Source organism: Dendroctonus ponderosae, unplaced genomic scaffold (assembly GCF_020466585.1).
Source record: "Dendroctonus ponderosae isolate FM_Combo_2020 unplaced genomic scaffold, Dpon_F_20191213v2 Dpon_F_20191213_1, whole genome shotgun sequence".
Taxonomy (NCBI): Eukaryota; Metazoa; Arthropoda; class Insecta; order Coleoptera; family Curculionidae; genus Dendroctonus; species Dendroctonus ponderosae.
In genome coordinates, this window is record NW_026017110.1 from 12,509,071 (window position 1) to 12,530,326 (window position 21,256).

Genomic DNA, 21,256 nt, shown 5'->3' on the forward strand with positions numbered 1-21,256 from the left:
GTTTAGGTTTAGATTAGGTACTTAGGTTAATTTAGATTTAGTTATATGAGATATCTTAAGACACACAGAGTGTTAGACACTCTAGCGATGTTAGCCTTAAGGATCCGTAGAGTAAGTAGCAGTAAGAAGTTTATGTATACTTAACTGAAATAACATATGTTCAAATGATGAGCAGTTGAATAATTCTTAGTCGGAAAGCACGGGAGACCACTTCGCCCACTGCCTCATCGCCTTTGAGAATGTCCACCGCAGATGTGGACGAAACGTCAGGAAAAAATTCCGATAGACCACGGCTTCAAAGCCCGGAAAACATTCCTAAATGTAATCTTACTTTTTTTTGAAAATACGGTTTTTCGATAATTTTTTAAAAATTGATTGTCTTAATAATTTTATTTCCTTAATTAGTGAAAGAATTTGAGCTCTTATTCTTTTAGGTATTTCCAAAAGAAAGAAGCTGGTTTATCACAAAATGCCCAAGCCAAAAAAGAATTTTGTGAGCAATGTGGAATTATTTATATTCCATTCAATAAAAGGCCAGATAAGCTACGAGATAGGTTGAAAGAACTTGAGGAATACTTAGTTCATAATAAGATAGTGTATTACAATTGGGACGATAGCAAATTAAAAATTTTACTATCCACAGGCCTTATAGTCAATTTGACTGTCAACTTAAAGACTGGTGATCTAATTAATATAATTTTTGATAAACAGTTATTTCTTAAGCTGCAGGTTAATATAATTTCTGACGGTAAGATGTGAAATGTATTTTATTTTCTTTAACTTAAACTGTAACATTACGTGCAGGTGCAATTTTCGGGTCACAAGTGATTTGTGTATGTAATGATGGTCATGTATTGGGCTTTGGTGGTTCATGGAAAGATGGTTGGGTTTTGGATGGAGGTCCAAGACGACGGCTACATTACCACAATGATTGGCTGGTAGTGTACGGGAAAACGGAGGCAGAACATCCTCAGCCTTGGAGCCCTCTAACTAAAGATCATCAAAGGGCAAATTTACATTTGTACTGGATCGGAAGTAGGGATCCGGAATTGTTAGCTTACAAAAAAACCGATGGAGAACCTTTGTTGATTGTTATAAGCAAGATTTGCACTAGAACACTTATTGTAGTTGAACAGAAAGTTTCACAGAAAGGCAAGATTTTTGGTAAAGTAACTTCGAATAAATTTTGAATGGATACATTTTTAGGGGCTGTGTCAGTGGAAGTTAGTAATTTCGAATTAATTGCGAATACTCTTAAACGAATCTCAGTAACGTCAGTGCCTTTACAAACACATGTAAGTTGCACTGTTTTAAGCGATAATGAGGAGAGGCTTTTGATAGGCTGTATAGATGGATCTCTGGCAATACTAGACCGAAATCGAGGATCGACAAGAATTGTTAAAGCTGCTTTTATTGCTACCTTAGCGGCTTGGCATCCTGAAGGGGTACTAATCATTTGATATTTTTTTCATAGAATGTTAGCAAAATAATTGTCTTCTTAGGCAATTGTAGCTGTTGCCAATGAGAAAGGATATATCCAGTACTATGATACCGCACTTAATTCAATCAAGAGCCAATTAACTAGTGAAGATTGCACACCTGCCACACTCCTAGATTTAAGCGGGTATTTTAATGCCCAATTTAATGTAGTTTCCTTAAGCTGGGGTCCAAAAGACTTAGTCATCTCTTTTGAGCAAGGGCCTTTGGCAATTTTAACTCATTCGGAAGGCTCACTGGGTTTTAAAGCGATTGCTCGGCGTTATATCAAATCTGGTAAATAACTATTCGTTACACAGTATTCGGCAATCAGCGACATTTCTTCCAGGTAAAATTGAACAAGCAGTTCGTCTGCTTTTAAGCTGGGACTTTAGTGAAAAGGTTTTTTTCGTTTTGCATCAAATAACCATGCAACTTCTTAGGAAACCTCTGACTGAAGAAGTTGCTCGCTATCTCCAGGAAGCATTAGGCTCGTTTCACAGTTCGCCCATACCGTTACCAACGCAAATAAGGCATAAATTCGGTCATCAAGTAAACAACCGATTTTAGACTCCGGTGCAAAATGTCCATTTGTATTTGCTATTTTAGGTCATGTGTATAACAAGGCGATTTTTCTACCAACTAGTTCGAACTCGCATGTTTGAAACGGCATTCTTATTGGCTGTGGATGTGGGACATCACGATTTATTTATGGACTTGCATTATATTGCGGTCACATTAGGTGAAACAGAAATGGCTGCAGCTGCTAGAGCTCAAGCTTCAGCACTTCTAAGCCGATGCTCCAGTGAAGGTAAGGCACTACAAAATACACCGTGGTACATGTGTCCAAAAACGAAATGAGGTTGAGATACAGCGTGTTAAATAGTTAAAGCTTGTTTTTAGAAAAACGCGTATTTTACGTCAAAAGCCCTTGGTGATATTGTTGAGTTTCTCACAGTTTGTTACTAATCAAGCTAGATATATTTTAGATCAACTACAATAGAGTCTTTGTACATTTTTTTTAAGTATTTGAAATATTATACTATATGTATATTTACTGACTTTTCACACAATCAATCACCTTATTTAATGAAATAAATTATTTACTTAACTGCACGTGTTAAAAGATGTAAACTAAACGGCAAGCTTGAACCTCTGTTCTTGCAGCCCATGGTCGTCTGCGATGATGTCACAGCGGCAAGGGCTCCCTATGCGGTAGCCCGTAAGCTTCCCTGGTCCCCGATTGGATACATGCGAGCTAACACTGAACATATATTTAACTTCTCACAAAAATTATTTCTTAATTTACTTATTACTAAATTTTTAGCCTCAAACTGCTCACGATCGTTATGCTCTCAATGTTCGGATAGTGAGAGTTGTAGCAGTACCGCAAACTATGAAGGCAACTTAAATAACACAACTTCAAAATTAGAGTTATCTGCCGAAAACGTTTTAACAACCGATTTTATGCAGCCAAGTCCAACTACATATAGGTCGGAAAATGAAGTGAAGACTGTTGAGATATCTAAAAAACCGTTTCCCCTCAAAGCAACTTATGTTAAAGCTCCACAAGTATGGGAAACAATTCAAGTGCGATTTCATGATAATTGATTGATTGTGACCCTTTTTAGGTGCCTGCTGATTTTTTGAAACAAACGCTAGTGCCTCCACCGGTGCCACAGTTACCTTTCTATAGAGCTTTGGAAGCACCTTACAGACCTCAGTATGTGGAAAATGCAGCCAATCAACTAAAACCCACCAGCTCAAATCAAAAAGATATAGACACGACCAAAAGTAATATTCCGACAAATCAGAATATGGATTATAATATTTCTGGACTACCGCAATATTCAACGCATATACCGTCCAATAATTTCAACGTTCTCAAGGAGTCCAAACACCATTATAATTCCTTAAGCAAAGAATCTCCACCCCTACCTCGAATTACAAATATCAGCTCCAAATTGTCCAGAAGTTGTCATACCTTGAATAATCAAGATGAGCGAGTGGTAACTTTACCTCCACCATCTGCGTTTTTAAATGTTGAAAATCATCTGCCATTAGACAACCTTATTGATTTTGAAGAATCAACGCCAAAAATACCAGCAACAAGCACAACAACTAGCTTGAAAAAAGTGCACACTAAAGTTAAGTTTTCAGACACTGTTACAGCTTTTATAGTTCCTGAAGTGAAGCGGGCTGTTAAACCACCCTTGCCATCACATATCACCGATCCTCAAAGAGAATTAGCCGAAAGTTTACCATTATGTCATCCAAATGAGGATTATTTGAAGGATTTTGCGCCAGTCCGGAAAGAAGGCGATATTGAATCAAGCGAATCTACCGCTCCGCCAAAAATCAAAGTTGTACACTTCGGAGTTGTGTAAGTGTGTTCTTATTAACTACTGGTTTCATATGAATTTGCAAACTGTTAGTTGATCAGTATTACTTTCATTATCTTAATTTCTCAACAATTTCAATAATATGATGATATTCTAAAGAAATAAGTGACTTTCACTCTAACAGTATTATTTCGTATTATTTTGGTGACTGAACTGCAATTTTTATTTTTTTTGGCTATTTTGGCAAACAATGATTGTAGATGTTATAGACAAACATCTATTAGTAACTCTTCGCAGCAAAAATGCCTATTTTTAGATGTATTCGGTTTTCTATGGCACATTTCAATGTTTATCATATATATATCAATGATAATCGCGAAAACGTGACGTAATTCATTATATACGAAAGCTTATTTAGCATCGTTATCAACTTTACATTACGCAAATCGGTATTTATATTTAAAGTCACTTTAATATTGTGTAAGTATTGCGGTTTGATTTTTTTTGCAATTAAACATAGTTGAATAGAAGAAAACTCGAAAATAGTTACTTCTGGCTACCTCGAGCAGGGTTTATAATTAAAAAAATAGACGGATTTTTTTTCAATTAATAAACATTAAAAGTTCGAAATAATTTACGAATTTGCGTAACTTGTAAGGAAGAGTGTCGCTTTCATTTGTATTAATTGATATTGATATCAATTTCGTCTATATATACTATGCAAAAACACGAAAAGATTGAAACTCAGATTGTTTCAATCTTACACAAGGTTTGTCACTTTCAACAGTTCCAGGGCTCCGATTTGTTTCACAATCATGTTTGGAAGACGAAAAAAAGCTCTCTTCGCATTATCTTGGATAAATGCCGGATTTGCCTTCCTGTTATTTTAATGCATTTTTGGCAATAATTATCAGTCAAAAAAACATGGATTTTTTCCAGTTTACTTTTTCAAAATCTTTAATCCAACTTTGAACGCAATACATATTCGAAATTTGCAAAACGGTTATTTTTACTGCACTATTTAAGAAGGCATTTTATGTCATTCCTATTACCACTCGCGATAGCATGAATGAAATAATTGCAGTACGGATCCTTTGCATTTTCAGATATTTCTAGAAATTAACGTGATTTAAGGAGTAAGAAGGGTATCTTAATTAGATCATAAATCATCTTGTGAATTTACGTAAATAAAAAAAAAACATTAAAACGTCATTCAAAAACTACTTGTTGACTTGACTATAATTATTATAGATACTCTTAAAAGTAGATTTCGAATTAGTACTAATTTGTATGAAAAATCCAATAAAAATGACCGGAGCTGATATTCAGGGATTTCATAATTTTATCATCGAAGAGCAAAATCTAAATATATTATAGACTTGTGGTGTTTTTTAAGTAATACTCTGTATCATTAAAGTATTTATTCTCTTCGCACTTTTCAGTAGTAACTAATGAACTATTACGTTATTCCATCCTTTATCTTATATAAGTTAATAAATTATAGATTTATTACTGTAAGTTTTCATTTATTTTATACAAATTTTAGTGTATTTTATTGTCTATTGACGTACTGTTTTATGTAATATATTTTGATACAATTTTTTTACTTTGAATATATTTGTCTTCCTGTCTGAATACCGGTTTACGTATTCCAGATTTACGAATTACAAGTCAATTCACAATGAATGTATGTATGTTTTTTGAAGAATTGTAACGAAGCTTTATAATAAAATTTTATCTAGTTGGATTTCTGATGATTATGTAGAAAACTCAGAAAATTCACATTTAAATTAGAAATGATATAACAAGTTATGGCAAACTTATTTTGAGTTTCCAAAAGTTTTCGTCAAAAATTTGCTGTTATTGATCAAAATTAAGTTGATCTTATTGCATTAATAGATAACGACAGGAAAAGATGAGCGCAATGATTTGTATAAGATGATTAACCGGACAAGAAAACTTATAGATCACACGTTTTCAATAATAAACCTTGGTTAAATATCAAATAGTTATTAAACCGTGAATGTGCAGGGCTAAGCGTTGGAAAGAAAAATACCATTTTACTGTCATATACTTTCTCTATAATGGGACTATAATTCTCTATAATGGGAATTATAAGGACAGTAGTAGTCAAAATAAAACAGCTAAATTCCTAATTATTATTGCGTTCGTGATCCGTGCGCGATAAATTCGAAATCAAGGGGCACTTATATTATAAATTAGTTAAATATATAATATATTTTTAGTTAATTCAATTCGTTAGTATTAATATGTATTAATAAGTATAAAACTATATTAACCTTAGTCGCACTAATAAAATATTTTGGCAAAATAAAAAAAAATAGTCTAAGGCAATTCGTAGTTCGTATAATTCTTTTAAATTAAGTAAGTTGATAAATCACTTTATAATTTATTCCCATAAACATTAAAGAACACATGTTGAGATATTTATATGCTTAATCGTAAATATCTGGCAGTCTTATAATAAACCATTAACGTTTACAGTTTTGAAAGTATTTTCAAGCAGTCAGTATTGATGACAAAAACTCACACGTTGCTTGCTGCAAACTACTGCATGCAAGATCTATTTAGCTAAATATCAAATTTACTAGAATAAATACAATAGCTGACATTTTCCCTGCCAAATCACTCACCTTACTTAATATTATTAAAAAATGTAGATACCTGACAGCATTATAAATCATTAATGCTTACAGTTTTAAATGTGACTTTAATCTTGCTCCGAATCTTTGCATACTACCGAAATTCAATGAAATATTAAATTTATAAAAACACATCTAGAAACTGCCAAATCCTCACGTTTCTTAATATTAAACCGTACAACTAAACTCTCTCTAAGTCTGATACCGAGTCTAAATTCCTAATTAACTTGTAGTAAAATGGCGGAATAGTCTTTTTCAAAACACAGTTATAAGTTTTTTTCACTTTCAGTAAATTTATTGTTGGCGTATATATTTGGATGGCAGAAAGAAAATTCCAGGTTTTGCTCGATACGTTCACTTTCCCCACTCTTCCCGGATTCAATTACTATACTGTACTTGCCCAGCTATTATTCTTATACAACTTAAAACAAAATATCCCTTATCATTTTTACTATACACTACGACGGATGTCTCATTGATACTGTATTTATTCTATTGTTTTAGTTAGCAATTACAAGAACAAAAACTTTTTTATACGGAATTTGAATAGAACAAAAATGCTTGTTAATAAAGTGAATTGATTAACCAGCATAGTGTTACATTTGACATTAGAGTCAAATGTTTAATACTTAGGCACAATCAGTACGAGGAGGTAGGTGTAGGTTACTTAATAATGTCTAAAAGCGTGGGAATACTAGAAAGCTTAGGAGACTCAGAATAGAAAATGTTTAAATCAAACTTTTTAGTTTCAAACGTTTCAGCTTTGTTGCCAAAAGCTGTATAATCTTCTGGCTGAATGTTAGATATTTATAAAAACCATGTAGTCAAAACATTAGATTTGTGTCGACTGCTCATCTTGGACCGAGCCTCAAAACTGTATTTCCAATTTATGCTCGTGTTGAAGAAACTTAAAACCATCAAAATTTTTCATGAGCTTTTCAATTGAACTATTTTGATTTCCAGGAGGATGACGAAATATATTTTAAGTTGATAGTTTACAAAAGTAAAAAAGATAATTTACCAAAACCTAAAAAAACATAATTCTACACCTAAAAGTACCTTCTCTTGCGTCAACTTAAACCGAAGTTTAAATATTTGCATTCTAAATTTGAACATAAATGTTACCTTCGAAGCAATCAACAAGCTCCAAGTTTCCAATCAGATATATTAGATTACACAATTGACTCTCAATCATTATTTTCATACGGTTTCAAAAGGCAAAATAAGAAATAAATTAGTTTTCAAGATATTGCTGCTCGCTGAAGTAATTAATGTATTTTAGATATGTTTAAATGTGTGTACTTTTACTTTGCGCCATATAAAAGTGGTAACTAAGGGACCATCACTTTCCATAAATATCTAACGATTAATTTTTTTCACATGAAAATGACAAATTGAAGTATAGAATAAAATAAGGATTAGTTAATTTGTAATGAAACTATATTAAACATCAAGACATATGTTTTGTTCGAAATATTTATAATATAAATTCTAAATATAAAATATATTTAGAAAAGTTAAGCTGAAGGTGTGACGTTGCTTTATGTTCGGGTGAGAAAGTAGAGTGAAATACAGTTGGATTGCAAATATGAGTAACACCACTTTTATAATGCACAAACTACGGCTCTACTATGCCTTTGTCTCGAAATATTAAACTAATTTATAATATTTGTGCCTTGTTAACCTTTTATTTTATATCCATTGTAATATTAGCTGAAATAGGGCTCTGTTCAAAAACCTGTACATTTGATAAGTAAGTACCCTACCAAGTGCTTCTCATTTGGTTGTCTGGCATTCAGTCCTCGGCTATACTAGCTTAAATAAAGTATCAGATTTAGAATGCACAATAATGTCTGTCAAAACGTCGTCTGGTTAGCTGACACCAACTGGCTTTGGCACTTTATCTTTGGGTCCCCATACTCTTATCGAACAGTCATCTGATACCGATACCAACATTTGAGGATAAACAGGGTTCCACGAAACGCAGTTAACGGTACGACTGTGGCCCTGCAAGGTGGCGATCGGCTGTTCATTTCTAACATGCCAGATATAAACCTAGAAAAGAAAAATATCAATAAGCTCTCAAGGGTTCTTCTGTTGTCGAACCGCGATAGAATCGAGTAAGCGATATAAAATATTTTGGTGCGGCTGTCATCAATCAGGCGATTTTTCAAAAGTAAAGTCGTTCCAATAGCAATACATTATAAAATGATAACTGTAGAAGTACGAAGGTATACATACATGATTATCCTCGCTGCCACTGGCGATAAAATCTTGATTGGATCCACCAAAGGTAGAATGAATAGTAAAGTGACCTTGTGTAACTCCTTGATAACGTCTTACTAAATTCTTGTCATTTAGGTCCCACAGATGCACACCTTGAGTCGCTACATTTAAAAGAGCTAGACGATCGTTCTTATCTACAGTAAACGTCATTATTGGATGGTCCTCTTGAATACTGAAAGTATTTGAAACACGGTTTCTATAGTTAAATAAAATTGTATTCTAACTTAGTTGACTCACATTTGTTGGTCCGCTAGCTCGTCAAACACGTAAGCTCGAATTCGGTGATGTGAGTCAGCAGCCAAAACAGTCTTGCCGTCACTGCGATAATACAACCCGTTCACCCTAACGCCTTCCCATGAGTCTAAAATGTTACCTTCGATGTCGCACTGGTGAAAATGACCTCTTATTCCACCAACCTTTAACCAAGTTAACATAATTTATGCAAAAAATTTTAGATAAAAAATATCGGAAAATTCTACCGCGAACAAACGTGAACATTGAACTTACAACAAACTTATTTCCATCTTTATGCCAGGCACAACATGTTAAGGCATCTTCTTGTGATTGAGATACCTTCAAAAATTTCTCGGTATCTAAGTTCCATAACCACACTTCTGGGCTTTCCTCGGGACCACACGCTATCAGATGCTTCGAATCTGGATTCCAACTTATATACGATGCACCTATAAAGACGTTACTTCTTTCAAATTATACGCTAAAGATGGAATCCAAAGGCAACAGAATAATTTTTAAAGATATAGATACTACTAAGTGACGCAGGCAGATGCATAGAATATCATTCTGGATAGCTCCAAACGTTTTTCTTAGTTATTTACGATCCACAACGGATCCAAAGATTTCGTTCTTTTGGTCATAGAAAAGGCAATTCCATTAAACCAATGGTTTTATGAAGAACACACTACATTGGAGGTTTCCTGTAGTGAACCTTGTTATTAGCATCCGCTTATACAGGGTTATTCAGATTATACGACACGGAAGATTGCGGCTAAACTATTTAATTTTTATAAATATAATTTGTGAATAAATGGAATAATTATCGGGGGTACATTTTAAAATGATTCCTAACCTACCTACAAGGTGTCCAAATTACTAAATTCAACCCTAAGTTGCATTTTTTAAAGGAGCAGTAAAGCTTTTAGCAGTGAAGAAAAATAAACATTCTAAGGTATGTATTTGCATTCAAAAGTGTATTTGTAATGATTATGTATTGAAATTATCACGTAATTATTAGCAGTTTTCTTTATTTTCGACGAAAATATATTGCTAACTTCAAATTTCATCTGATGGACAGCAGGTTTTGTATTAGTAACTGTGTTACATCCTGTTATTTGTAATAAATGTGTGTGTAAATTAAAATTTGTGAATAATGGTGATGTGTTGGGCGCCTGGCTTGAAAAATTATAATGATCGTGAAAATGCTCGTTTTTTCTAGTTTCCAAAGGACCCACCCACACAGAATCGATGGATAAGATGGTTAGTAAATCTTAATGTGCTTTTGTAAACTGTCTGTTATAATATTACGGTACTTATTTCTGAGACACACCGTATATACAAATGGCTTTAAATCTGGACTGATGAAAACATATCCACTTTTTATTTTCATTAGAAAAATTACTTTGTAAAGTACTTTTTGCGGATAGAAAGTGACCCTAAATGCAAGCAAAAATCGTAACTTTTCTTTTCAGTATTTTAACTGTAATTCTCAAATTTGCATTAATTTTAAATTAATTAAAAAATTCATCAGTAAGTTTCGCTGATTTCAACTGACTGACTACTTAAATGAGACATGGTTGAAACTGTTTGTTGAAAATAAAAAAATAAAACCGCTTTCGAATAATTTAATTAATTATTTTAATGTATGTATCGCTATCGAAAATAACTTACCATAATTATGACCTTCTAAAATTTTTCTTACAGATAACGTACAGGTTTCAGGATTGACATCCCAAATTATTACATTTGTGTCCTTTGAACCAGTCGCAAGTTTTGTACCATCTGGAGAAAATGCGCAAAACCATACCTCGTCACAATGATCATGCAGTACCTGAAAATTTAACAGAATATAATCGTATAATCCTTACTTCTTGCGTTTTTCTGTCCTTGCAATGAGCAATTATGAGGATACTGTACTAACCTGTATTGTGTGTACGGGAAAGTCATCTTTCGGACAAATATGATCGGAGAGCAGTGAGCAATTTGATAACGTTACTTTTTCCTTCGTATTATGATGAGTGCAGCTAAGTGTTTGTAACTCTAATGCCTGCTCTAAAAGCTGTTTTAAACGATTGGTGGGCAACATCACATTGGCAGGTAAGAATGCTTGCAGTTTCTCCATCAAAATTAACCGTGATTCTTTACCTTTCCCTTTCCTTAAAGTCACGTTGATTGATACCATTAAAGTTCTCAAAATATGTAAAAATGTACTCTTACCAATTCGTTCTTTCATGTAATTCTGCTATATTTGAGCACATCATATAACCAGACAATTGATGAACCCTATTGGTGTTATATTGTAATGGCGTCAGTTCGTTTCTCAAAACATGTAAAGCATCCAAGACTCGCCCATCTTCCAAATATTCTAGATACTTTTGCTCGAGTAGTAAAAACTTCATGTCCTAAATATTATACTTCATTACTACTCAACTTACACACGAAACGAAATGCTTGCTCTGTTGGAACAGTGTTATTTACTTACCATTAGGTTGTTGTTCGCGCCTAACATGGGTCTTAGCTCTTGTAAATCGTGATCAGCTTTATTCCAGTCTCCATCCATTACATGAAGTTTAAACTTGGTTGCCGCAGGATGCTCCAAACGGCATCCGGACTCAGTCATTAAAGCATCGCAAGTATTACTAAAATTGTTATTGGCTGTTGAAGACGATTTAGGCCAGGAGGGTTACAGATTGGCCGGGCTCTAACGTGACGTAACTTAGATCACTGCTGGAATCGCTCCGGAATGCTATTGGAACACTTATTGAAAATATAGAGTTGCGCGAACTTGAAAAAGTGTGCTATTTGCAAAACGAAAAAATAAAAAAAAATGCGAAAATCGATTTTTTTCCGGAAACAAGCGCGTATTTTTAACGGTAAGTATGCATTTTAGAGAAAAAATTTATGCTTATTTGTTCGTTATGAAATGTTCGTGAAGATTGAGATATTTCTACAGGATAAAGTTGGTCCGAAATCTGTAGATTTAAAATATTCGCATTAAAATCCTCGAAAGTGCAGAAAAACTAGGTAAGAAACAAGGCAATTTTTAATTATTTATTTAGCAATGAAAAATAACCCGATTACGACATACATTTAAAGAAAAGCACTTGACTGCAATACAAAACGAGAGTTGCAAGGCCGATTAAGATAGGACAGACAGTTTTTGCATAATGCAATTGTCAAATAACCTATCTGAAAAAATACTTTTTTAAAAATTTTGTGCCAGGCTCAAAGTTATTAATATTTTTTCCGCCCTCGCTATTACATCTTCTTGGATCATTAAACTATCATAAACAATTGCTATATTAACCATTTTTTAATTTTTAATAAATTTTTAAGCGGGTTTAAAAAGTTTGAAAGTATTGGCATTTAAATAAATAAGCCTCTAAAGCGAGAAAAATGACACTCCCAATTTTTCCCACTCGCAAATCCCGCTTCACAGGCTTATTTATTTAAAAACCAACATTTTCTAACTTTACAACTTCTCAAAAAAGTTAGCAAAATTGAAAAATGAGTTATACAACAATATAACAATTTGATATGATAGTTTAAGTTCCAAGAAGATATGAAAGCGCGGGCGAAAAAAATATTCATAAGCCTGACACGAAATTAAAAAAGGTATTTTTTTCCAGTTAGATTAATTTACAATTGCATTACGCAAAAACTGTTCGTCCTATTTTAATCGGCCTTGCGGCTCTAGTTTTGTATTGCAGTCAAGTACTTTTCCTTAAATGTATGGCGTGATTGTGTTATTTTTTCATTGATAAATAAATAATTATTTAAAATTACCTTGTTTTTTACCGAATACATGCGATTGTTTCCGAAAAAAATGATTTTTGCCAGTTTTTTTATTGGTTTTTGGTATGGTTTGGTTTTATTGGTATGGTTTTATATTAGTTTTTAAATTTAATCGATGCTTAGGCAAATAGCACACCTTTTCAAGCTGGCGCAACTTGATATTTTCAACAGGTATACCATTCCCGAGCGATTACAGTAGTTATTTAAGTTACGTCCCGTTAGAGCCATATTTGAAAGAATTCGTCGTAATTCTTCTATCCTAATTATATTACTATCGGATTTTAATTAAAATGTAAAATTAATCACAAAACTTGGTATCTAAAATAAACATTTAATGATGTTAGAATGCAATAAAATTCAAAGTTTCGAATGAGATATGAAATATTTCCACTTAGATACTTACTTCAGTCCTTCGCTGCTCAAATATTGTCCGATGATACGTACGATTTCCTGAGAACTATTGCTAAGAGTGACTCCATTTTCAACGTCTCCACAATGACCATTTGATGAGCAAGAAGCACCATTTTCAATGACGCCGTTACTTGCTGGCTGCTGCATATCGTCAGAAGAAGCCTGCAGTCTGCGGGCTTTTTTGCGCGGAGGTTCACAACCACCTTTAACAAGAATAAATCCACTTAGCTGAGAGTAAATATTTTACTTCTATACTGTTGAGAAACAACTGTTCAAACATGAAAGTAATTTGAATCATAGAATTAGAACAGAACTAAATATGCAGCTTTAGAATTAATCTAATTCTTGATGCGTAATGCCAAAGTATATGTACATTACTCACATAAACTATAATAAAATGCCCTACAATCCCATGAATATTAACACGTATTTCACAACACAGAACATTTGCACGATATTTGAAATTATTATTTCCGATCCGAGTATTTGTACGCTATCTGATAAGTTCTGTGAAGTGATAGTGGTGTGGCTAAGAAATTTTAAAGCTGTTAAAAAAGAATACTTTGAATGTGTTAAAGAAAAACAGCAAATGAAATACTTTCAACGCTTATTTATTGATAGCAGAAAAAATGTATGTATATTTTTATAATTATTTTCTTACAGAAATCATTTCTTAGATGAACTTATGAAGTAATTTATGCTGTCAAATAATCGAAATAGGTGTGTAAGTATCGATCAGTTTAGTATTCGGATTACACATAGATCGGATAAAAAGAACGAAATAGAAATGATAAATAAAATATTTATAGAAAAGTTTGCGGCACAATTTACACAAAAAATCAGTATACTGTATAAGATTACATTAAAATGATAATTATAGTGTATTCCAAATCCAGTAGTAAAACTGTAAAAAATGTAATAAATCATCCAGCTAGAACAAATATTTGCTATAAATCGTTCGCAACACAGAAATAAATTCCTGAGGCATTAAAAAACTTTTTATAACGAATATTATTCGAAGGAATAGTAGTACATTTGAATAATTTCTGTGTGCCGTTTCTAGTTACGGTTACGATATGATTCTCGGAAAATATTGGACAGTTAGAACATATAAAAAATATCTAATCAAATTCGTAAGTTTCGAATAAAACTATTTATTGCAAATTTTAACAACCCTTTAAAGTCATTATAGAAATATTCGTTCGACAGAATATCCGGGGAGACTAAAGATATTTCATTAATGGACAATTTTAATAAAAAATAGTTTAAAGTCCATAGCTACTACTATAGCGGTCCAACTAAATGGCACGCTCAGAGAGCTTATTTTACAAATTATGTTGAATCAAAAATTCGAAACCTAAAGCCTTAAAATTCACGGTTTATTTGGGAACGATGGAAAATATTTGAAAGGTTCTAAAAAAACTTCAATAGATCGTTTCAAGGGTTGTACTTTATACATTAGGGTTGAAATGAAACTTCTAACTTCAATAGAGATAGAGCCGCAATTTAATAAACGCTTTTCCATTTCAATATATTTCAATTATCATTAAAAATAAAACATAATTAAAATTCTTGAAAGCGTTGCAAATATCGCAATTTTAAATAAAATATTAGTCTTTTTTTACGAGAACCATCAAAATTGCTGTTGTATTATGAGCACATAAGCCGAGTAATTTATTTGTAATTTTATTGCTGGATATTAAAATAACGGCTTGCCTACTGAAAAAACTTAATTTCTTTTCTACGGAAACTGTTTCAAGTAATTAACATGCCTTTGAATACAAAGATTAATTACTGTAGAACTTCTTCACACGCTCTTTCTTATATTGTCGTGATAAAACCAAAGATTGTTTTTCTTAATTTTAATATTTTCTTAATTGCCGCTTTCATAAAAAGTGTTTTTTTTAGAGGAATAGAACTTTAAACTGAAATAAAACTCACTAAATTCATGTTAACGCCATGGTACTGCCATTTGGGGCATATGCGCGCCGCGGTTGGTTCGAATGAAAAGCAATCTGGACATTCATTTTTCACCACTTCCAAACTTCTTCCAGGTCATAAAGCACAAAAACAGTGAGTTTCTCTGGACATAAGGGGGTCTCCATAATGGCTTTTGGATTTTCGGTGCTCCAAATCGGGCAATTTTGTGTATTTACGCAACTATTGAGCCAAAACCGATCATGTCGACCTGACCGTAAACCACACGGTGAGTTTGGCGAGCTGAACAGCGATTTTCTAAATAAATTGCGGAATTGCAACAAAAATCCAAAATCCGAAAGCCGTTATTGAGACTCCGTTATATCCAGAACAACTCACACTTTGATGGGCTTTTTTATGGTCCAGTGGAATCAAAGTGGCCGAAGATTGGTCTTCTTTCGGGGATTGCTCTTCATTCGAGCCAGCCGTAGCGCCCATATGCCCCAACTCATATTTAAGCTATAATGGCATACAATTGTCTATTTTCAATAAAGCCAGTACCATGGCCTTAACATGAATTTGATGAGTATTATTTCAATTTTGAAATTTAAAGTTCTATCCTTTAAAAAAAACCCTCTTTAGTTCAGAATTCCTGAATTAACTTTTGCTGCTGTACATATACGTTTCCGTCTGCAAACAACCCCAAAAAACGTGTTTTGGAAAAGCTTGATTGGCAGCTGAAAAATACACTTTGTTCTCTATAAAATCAGAATTGAGTACGTACTAGGAAAATAAAGCAAAATTTCGCAGTTTCCAAAATGTGGTTGTTTAAAAACATTAGAAATACATTAAATCAACAACAATATTTCGTGGTCAACGTCGGGCCTTTTACTCCTTATCAGTAGCGCCCCAGTAATAAGATTAAGTAAAAATATAATAACTAGCAATAGTAAGACAAATCTTAGCTTACCCTTAAAATTAATTACAATTCTATTTGACCTAATTGTCAACTAGAAGGCGGACACACTTTTTCAGATTTAACTTAGTTTGGTAACAATATTTTGCTTCCCGATGAAACGTCAGAAGAAGACGTCTGCAACGAGCATGTTGAGTTGTTGAGACAAAAGATAATCTGAATTCGATTAAAGTTACATTAACATTAACTCTAATTTACAATTAATGTGAATGGAATCTCTTCACATCAGTCTTCGGCAAAAGTTAATAGCAGTATTAATGATTTGCGGAATATGTGATATATGTTTGATGTAGGTTAGAGACAAATTATCGGGATTTATTTAGTCCCTTTATTTTCAGCAACGAATGAAGGTAACCTGACAATGGAATATTTTTAGAGATATATTAAGCGAATGGTTTACTTACAAGACAATCATGTGAACTTGGGTGAAGTGTTCTTAAAAAGCTAACAAAACAGACAAAATGGAGAATGTATTATTCATTCATTTAATTATTGCTGGTCTAGTATTATGCTTCAGCCAATCGTTAATAGTTGAATTAGCGAAAAGTCATAATGGTAATAAAGTTTGCCTCATTCAACCTTATTTTGCAGCTTAAAATGTTAACTCAAGGCTTTTTCTCAGTGGTATGCACTAATTAAAATTGAAAATCTAAAGTTTTTTTTTTATAAGTCAGATACTAAAAGTCGTATGAAACATTTTAAGACACCATTATATTAATTTTTTAATTGCGAATTTTTTTTTAGTTTATCCAACTTCGATTCGACGTTCTTTCTGATCATAGATGCATCACATTCAGCGTGATTGTAAAAACTTGTAATGACTCTACATTAGGAATTCAAGTTGAATTTCATTGTAGTCGTTCCGACAAATAGGGGAAACCAATTCATAGGATTCCACAACATTTCTAGAGGTTATTTGGCTAGTAGAATTAAATTTTGCGTGCGATTGCTTTTGCTAGAATAATTGTCAGTTATCCAGACTTTTAGAGGAACTTTTGAAGACTTAGATGTGACACCCAGCACCTTAAAACTTAATGAGTTGGGATTGAACAGGGTGTACCAAATCAAGTGCGTACTAGCAGTAACTTTGTTAATACCTGGGGAAAAGCCCTGGTTTAAATAGCAGAGCCAATTTTTCTTACTTTCTACCTTTTTAAAAATTTGTTTTTTTCTATCATCTATACAATGCGATGTTGTTGTTTTTTAGTATCACCAGAGTAAAAAAAACTTGCCATTAAACCAAGATTTGTTACCCATTAATCAGAAATTAACCATTGGCCTAGTAGCAGTCTATTGGGTCATTCTATTATTGATTCGTTGTTTATAGATAGGCATTTAAATGCGCTGCTTATGCCAATACGCTGGAAAAGATTATGGACTTGGATTATGTTCCAAGTTGGCATAAAAGTAAATATCTCTATAAACGAATGCTTACTACATTTTAACACAACGAAGTACATGCCATTGAGTGTTTCCGTTTAGACAATGATTATTTAATTATCATTATACAAATAAAAGCATTGATAGGCCAATCTGGCAATGGATTTATGGCAAGTAGAAATAACTGATAATTTGATTTAATCAAAATATTTATGTTAACTATATTGTCGATAATGCTGCTGTTTAGTTTCGGTTGTAATTAATGGATAAGGACCCAAGGAACAGGGGCTCAAGCCATAAGGAAACATTTATTTAAAAGAGCTTGACCCACACATGAAAAAAGAGCGGAAAGTAAATATACGTGGCAAATAACTTCGAGTTTTTTGTCATTCAATATTAATGGGATGTTTAGAAATGACCCAACAACGTAAACACGCCCAGGAGTGTTTGTATAACTTTCGATAATAAAAAGATAATATAAGTTGTTGATGGTGGGCTGAAAATAAAACATGGCATCTGGGATCTGATAGTAACATTTTGCAAATAATAAGACAATTATTTTATAATACCTGTGCAAATAAGGTGAGAACAACATTTAAAACACTTGAGCAAATTTCGATTTTCTTAGAATACTTCCAGAAGTAGCAGGAATTATTCCACGTTTGAAGCACCATTTTGTCAAGCATGAAAATGGGCTACTTTTCCGTAATAACCTACTTCCTATCTCTTATGATTTGCGATATTTTAATGCGCACACCCTGTATATTGTGCCTCTGCTGCTGTAGTGGTAGTTATAGCAATAAAAGTAGAGGGTTTACTCTAAAAGCTATCAGGCAATTATTAAGAAACAAATCGGTTAAGTTCATAGATAGACAGAGAATGTATAGCGCGGTCAGCAATGTCTCCAGACATAACACTATTTAATTTCTTTGAAACTTAGCCTGTCAGACATTACGAAAATATACAGAGTTTCTCATAAAAATATCGACAAACTTTTTTGTAGCTTCTCTACGTGGTATGGAACATCAAGACAACGAATTTTGTTTGATTCATAAACATTTGATCAAAAATGCTGTCTGTTTTGAGATACAGGGTGTTGGTGTGCTTCTCAACCTTTCTGTCGCTTAAAAGATAAGTTTAAAAGTTGTTTATTTACCTATAATACACTGTTGAAAATAATTTATGACAATAATTTTAACTTTAATTCAATTTTAACACGTTAATAATAAGAATACTTTCAGAGAAATTCTATATTCTTTTATATTTTTGATAACAAAAAGTTTGAAAGTGATAAGTTTTATATTCTTGATAACACAAGTAATAAACCTTGTTTTAAAGGGTTTTTAATCGCTGGACCTATTCATGTGAAATAATTTTTACATTGTGCTTAAATTATATTATTTCATAATTACTTTTTTAATTAAAACTTCGTTATACAAAAAGTATTATAATTTTTACTATACACATATCTAAAATTTTGCAGTACACTATAAGACATTCTAAAAACAAAATGTTTACTGGTGCGCCACTGAAGTAAAACGAGACTTTCATAAATTCCCTGTTCGATTAAGAAACTTTCTTCTCACCAGGGCGGCCATTCGTACGGTTACATGTACATGTACATGTACGGTAATTCGGGCAATTGTACGGTGTAGGTCCCGAACGCGGTACCGTCCTCAGCCTTCAATCTGGATTTATGGAATCCAGATTGAAGACCTTTTTTTGTTTTTCTGGACCTTTCTAGTTCAAAATCTCTGGTACGGTAAAATACGGTATTTTCAAATGGCTTGTACGGTAATACGCGTTTGAAAAGTTGGCCACCCTCCTTCTCACTTGCATTTCTGTCGTATCGCCAAGGTTTTAGAGTTACTTGCAAAAAAATTAAAGCATACAATGTAACTTTGCAAGTATTGGAACGATGAAGAACTTAAGAAGAGAGAGTAGTAAACTCTACGAAGTGAAGAACCACCCATTGAAGCGAACCTACAATTTTTTTAGTTTTTTCCTACGGTTTTAATTTTTTTCACCATATCTGTGTACTAATATACATTTTCTGTGTTAAAAAAATTAACATAACTTTTTCATATCTGAAGGAGTCCTTAATGTCATTGTAAGTTTTTCGTTTTTTGATGTGACCACTATTCCATGCCAGTCCTTGCTTATACCTATTTATGTATTTTCACAAAAAAGTCTTAGGTGTAAACGATTCAATCATTCAATCTTATTCAGGAAAAAACTTAAATTTACCAAAAGACGCATTTTTCAGAAAACCGAAAATAAAATTGCGTCTTCATCGGAATTTAAAGTAGGAAAACAATCTTCTAGTTGATGATTGTTTTACCTTCGTTAAAATATGTATGATGCTAATTTTGTGAATTTTATTCATTAACCAGCTTATTAATTTAAAATTACGTATAATTTAAGCAAGTATGTTAAATAAAGTGTATACCTATGTACCTGTTTGAGCTTCAGCAAATCATGATCTTCAAAAAAAACTTAAAATGGTGCAGAAGACCAAGTTAATGGCAGTAAGACAGCAGATCTAGTTCGAACAAAGTGCACTAATTCGAATAGCAAACAAAGCGAACTAAACAGGAACAAAGCATTCCTTTATTCAATACTCATGAGAGAAAGTTAAAAACGATATTAAACTAAAAAAATAAATCTAGTGCGCATCATCAATAAATAATGAATCTTCTAACTACTCCATCTTGTTCTGTGAAATTGCATGCAGTAAAATATTAAACAAAACTCTTGGAAAACTAATGATCTTTGTTTGCTTACCGTCGTCACCTGACGAGTCACTGTCCAGAGTTATTTTGACAGCGCTATTGGCCCCCTTACTTTCCAGATTTTACCGTTCCTGACTTGCAAAATGCAAGTTCTTTGTTTTTCTGGCTATTTGATAGCTATTACGTCATTCGAAAATGAGGAAAAACTGGCTCCTGCGTTGGCCAGATATATTTAATTTGAAGCGCACATTATTACGGTCAGGACTAAATCGGTTTTACTTATTCCTGTACTTCCAGAGTGCATCACACAAAAACAAATATCAGCTGAAAAGCAGTCTGAGACCTGCAAACAGCTGGGAAATGTTTTGTTGACCTCGAAACGTCGTTTTATTTGTCATTTATGTCATAATCACAGGTCAACTTCCATTAAGCAGGCGCAGGTTCCATTTTTAGTTTTCCACCAATCACATTTATCCGTCGAGTGTTTTTGCTAATCAGATCAATAAGTTTAGCGGGGTCGCTAATGTCTATCCTATGCTAGACTTGCGAGTTAAACGGAGATACAGATAAATGCCCACCTGAGATTCGTGCACCAAAAGGTTTTCCTGAAGTTTAAAATTTATGATGTGACTACAATTTCGTAGAATATTGGTTTGTAAAATTTAGAGATCCGGATAAGCGTTGAAGGATGAGATAAAAAGTATAAAGCCTATTTCCATTGTGCAAGCTTTCCAAGTATAAATGCTTGATCAATGTTATAAAAATAAAAACTGTAGACTGTAAATTCACAAATTCTGTGATCTTTTAGTTCTCGATTTACAGCAATTTATTGGGATTATATTTTTAATTCGTTAATATTTTAGCAGATAAGTAGTGAAAATAAAACGAAGAAAATTTAATTACTGCGAAAACTTCTTGAAAAATTCAAATAAAATTGGACAATCTAGTTAGTTAACATACATGCTTTATGTGAATAATGTGGTAAAAATTCCAGTGCTAAAGCGGCAATTAGGCAAAACATTTTTTAGTACATATTTAAATTAT

The 21,256-nt window shown here is 32.9% G+C and overlaps 2 protein-coding genes and 1 long non-coding RNA gene across 6 annotated transcripts in view; 2 read left to right on the forward strand and 1 right to left on the reverse strand.

The window, feature by feature from the left end:
• LOC109535812 (WD repeat-containing and planar cell polarity effector protein fritz) overlaps window positions 1–5,422 on the forward strand; it is an 8,601-nt gene extending 3,179 nt beyond the window's left edge. Inside the window, exons 2-9 of the mRNA XM_019901815.2 lie at window positions 435–748; window positions 805–1,152; window positions 1,207–1,445; window positions 1,503–1,773; window positions 1,826–2,028; window positions 2,086–2,287; window positions 2,804–3,048; window positions 3,108–5,422. Coding sequence (XP_019757374.1) covers window positions 435–748; window positions 805–1,152; window positions 1,207–1,445; window positions 1,503–1,773; window positions 1,826–2,028; window positions 2,086–2,287; window positions 2,804–3,048; window positions 3,108–3,863 — 2,578 coding nt within the window. The 3' untranslated portion in view covers window positions 3,864–5,422. The remainder of the gene's footprint in view (window positions 1–434; window positions 749–804; window positions 1,153–1,206; window positions 1,446–1,502; window positions 1,774–1,825; window positions 2,029–2,085; window positions 2,288–2,803; window positions 3,049–3,107) is intronic.
• Window positions 5,423–5,876: 454 nt separating this feature from the next.
• LOC109535813 (WD repeat-containing protein 26) lies at window positions 5,877–20,616 on the reverse strand. Of its 4 annotated transcripts, none has more exons than XM_019901820.2 (10): window positions 20,265–20,616; window positions 13,200–13,410; window positions 11,484–11,640; window positions 11,219–11,403; window positions 10,923–11,157; window positions 10,673–10,832; window positions 9,275–9,450; window positions 9,005–9,183; window positions 8,723–8,939; window positions 5,877–8,536 (listed from the first exon to the last, which is right to left on the reverse strand). In XM_019901820.2, exons 2-10 carry the CDS (start codon window positions 13,352–13,354, stop codon window positions 8,354–8,356), a joined length of 1,647 nt encoding a protein of 548 aa, XP_019757379.1. In that variant the 5' UTR covers window positions 13,355–13,410; window positions 20,265–20,616; the 3' UTR covers window positions 5,877–8,353. The 4 variants fall into 4 exon arrangements, with proteins under 4 accessions (XP_019757379.1, XP_019757376.1, XP_019757378.1 ...); XM_019901817.2 differs by having other exon boundaries at window positions 8,723–8,963; XM_019901819.2 differs by lacking the exon at window positions 20,265–20,616 and adding an exon at window positions 19,938–20,116 and having other exon boundaries at window positions 8,723–8,963.
• Window positions 13,751–18,721, forward strand: LOC125502562. The gene is made up of 3 exons (XR_007280331.1): window positions 13,751–13,838; window positions 16,439–16,655; window positions 16,845–18,721. It is a non-coding gene; the product is annotated as an uncharacterized LOC125502562 (long non-coding RNA).
• Window positions 20,617–21,256: the final 640 nt, after the last annotated feature.

Bases quoted from the DNA above. Each gene is read 5' to 3' on its own strand.
- LOC109535813 (XM_019901817.2), bottom strand. From the start codon at position 13,354: ATGCAGCAGCCAGCAAGTAACGGCGTCATTGAAAATGGTGCTTCTTGC. The intron at 11,404-11,483 runs GTAAGTAAATAA...TATAATATTTAG, and splicing joins GCGCGAACAACAACCTAATG to GACATGAAGTTTTTACTACT. The intron at 10,833-10,922 runs GTTAGTACAGTA...TTAAATTTTCAG, and splicing joins TTCCCGTACACACAATACAG to GTACTGCATGATCATTGTGA.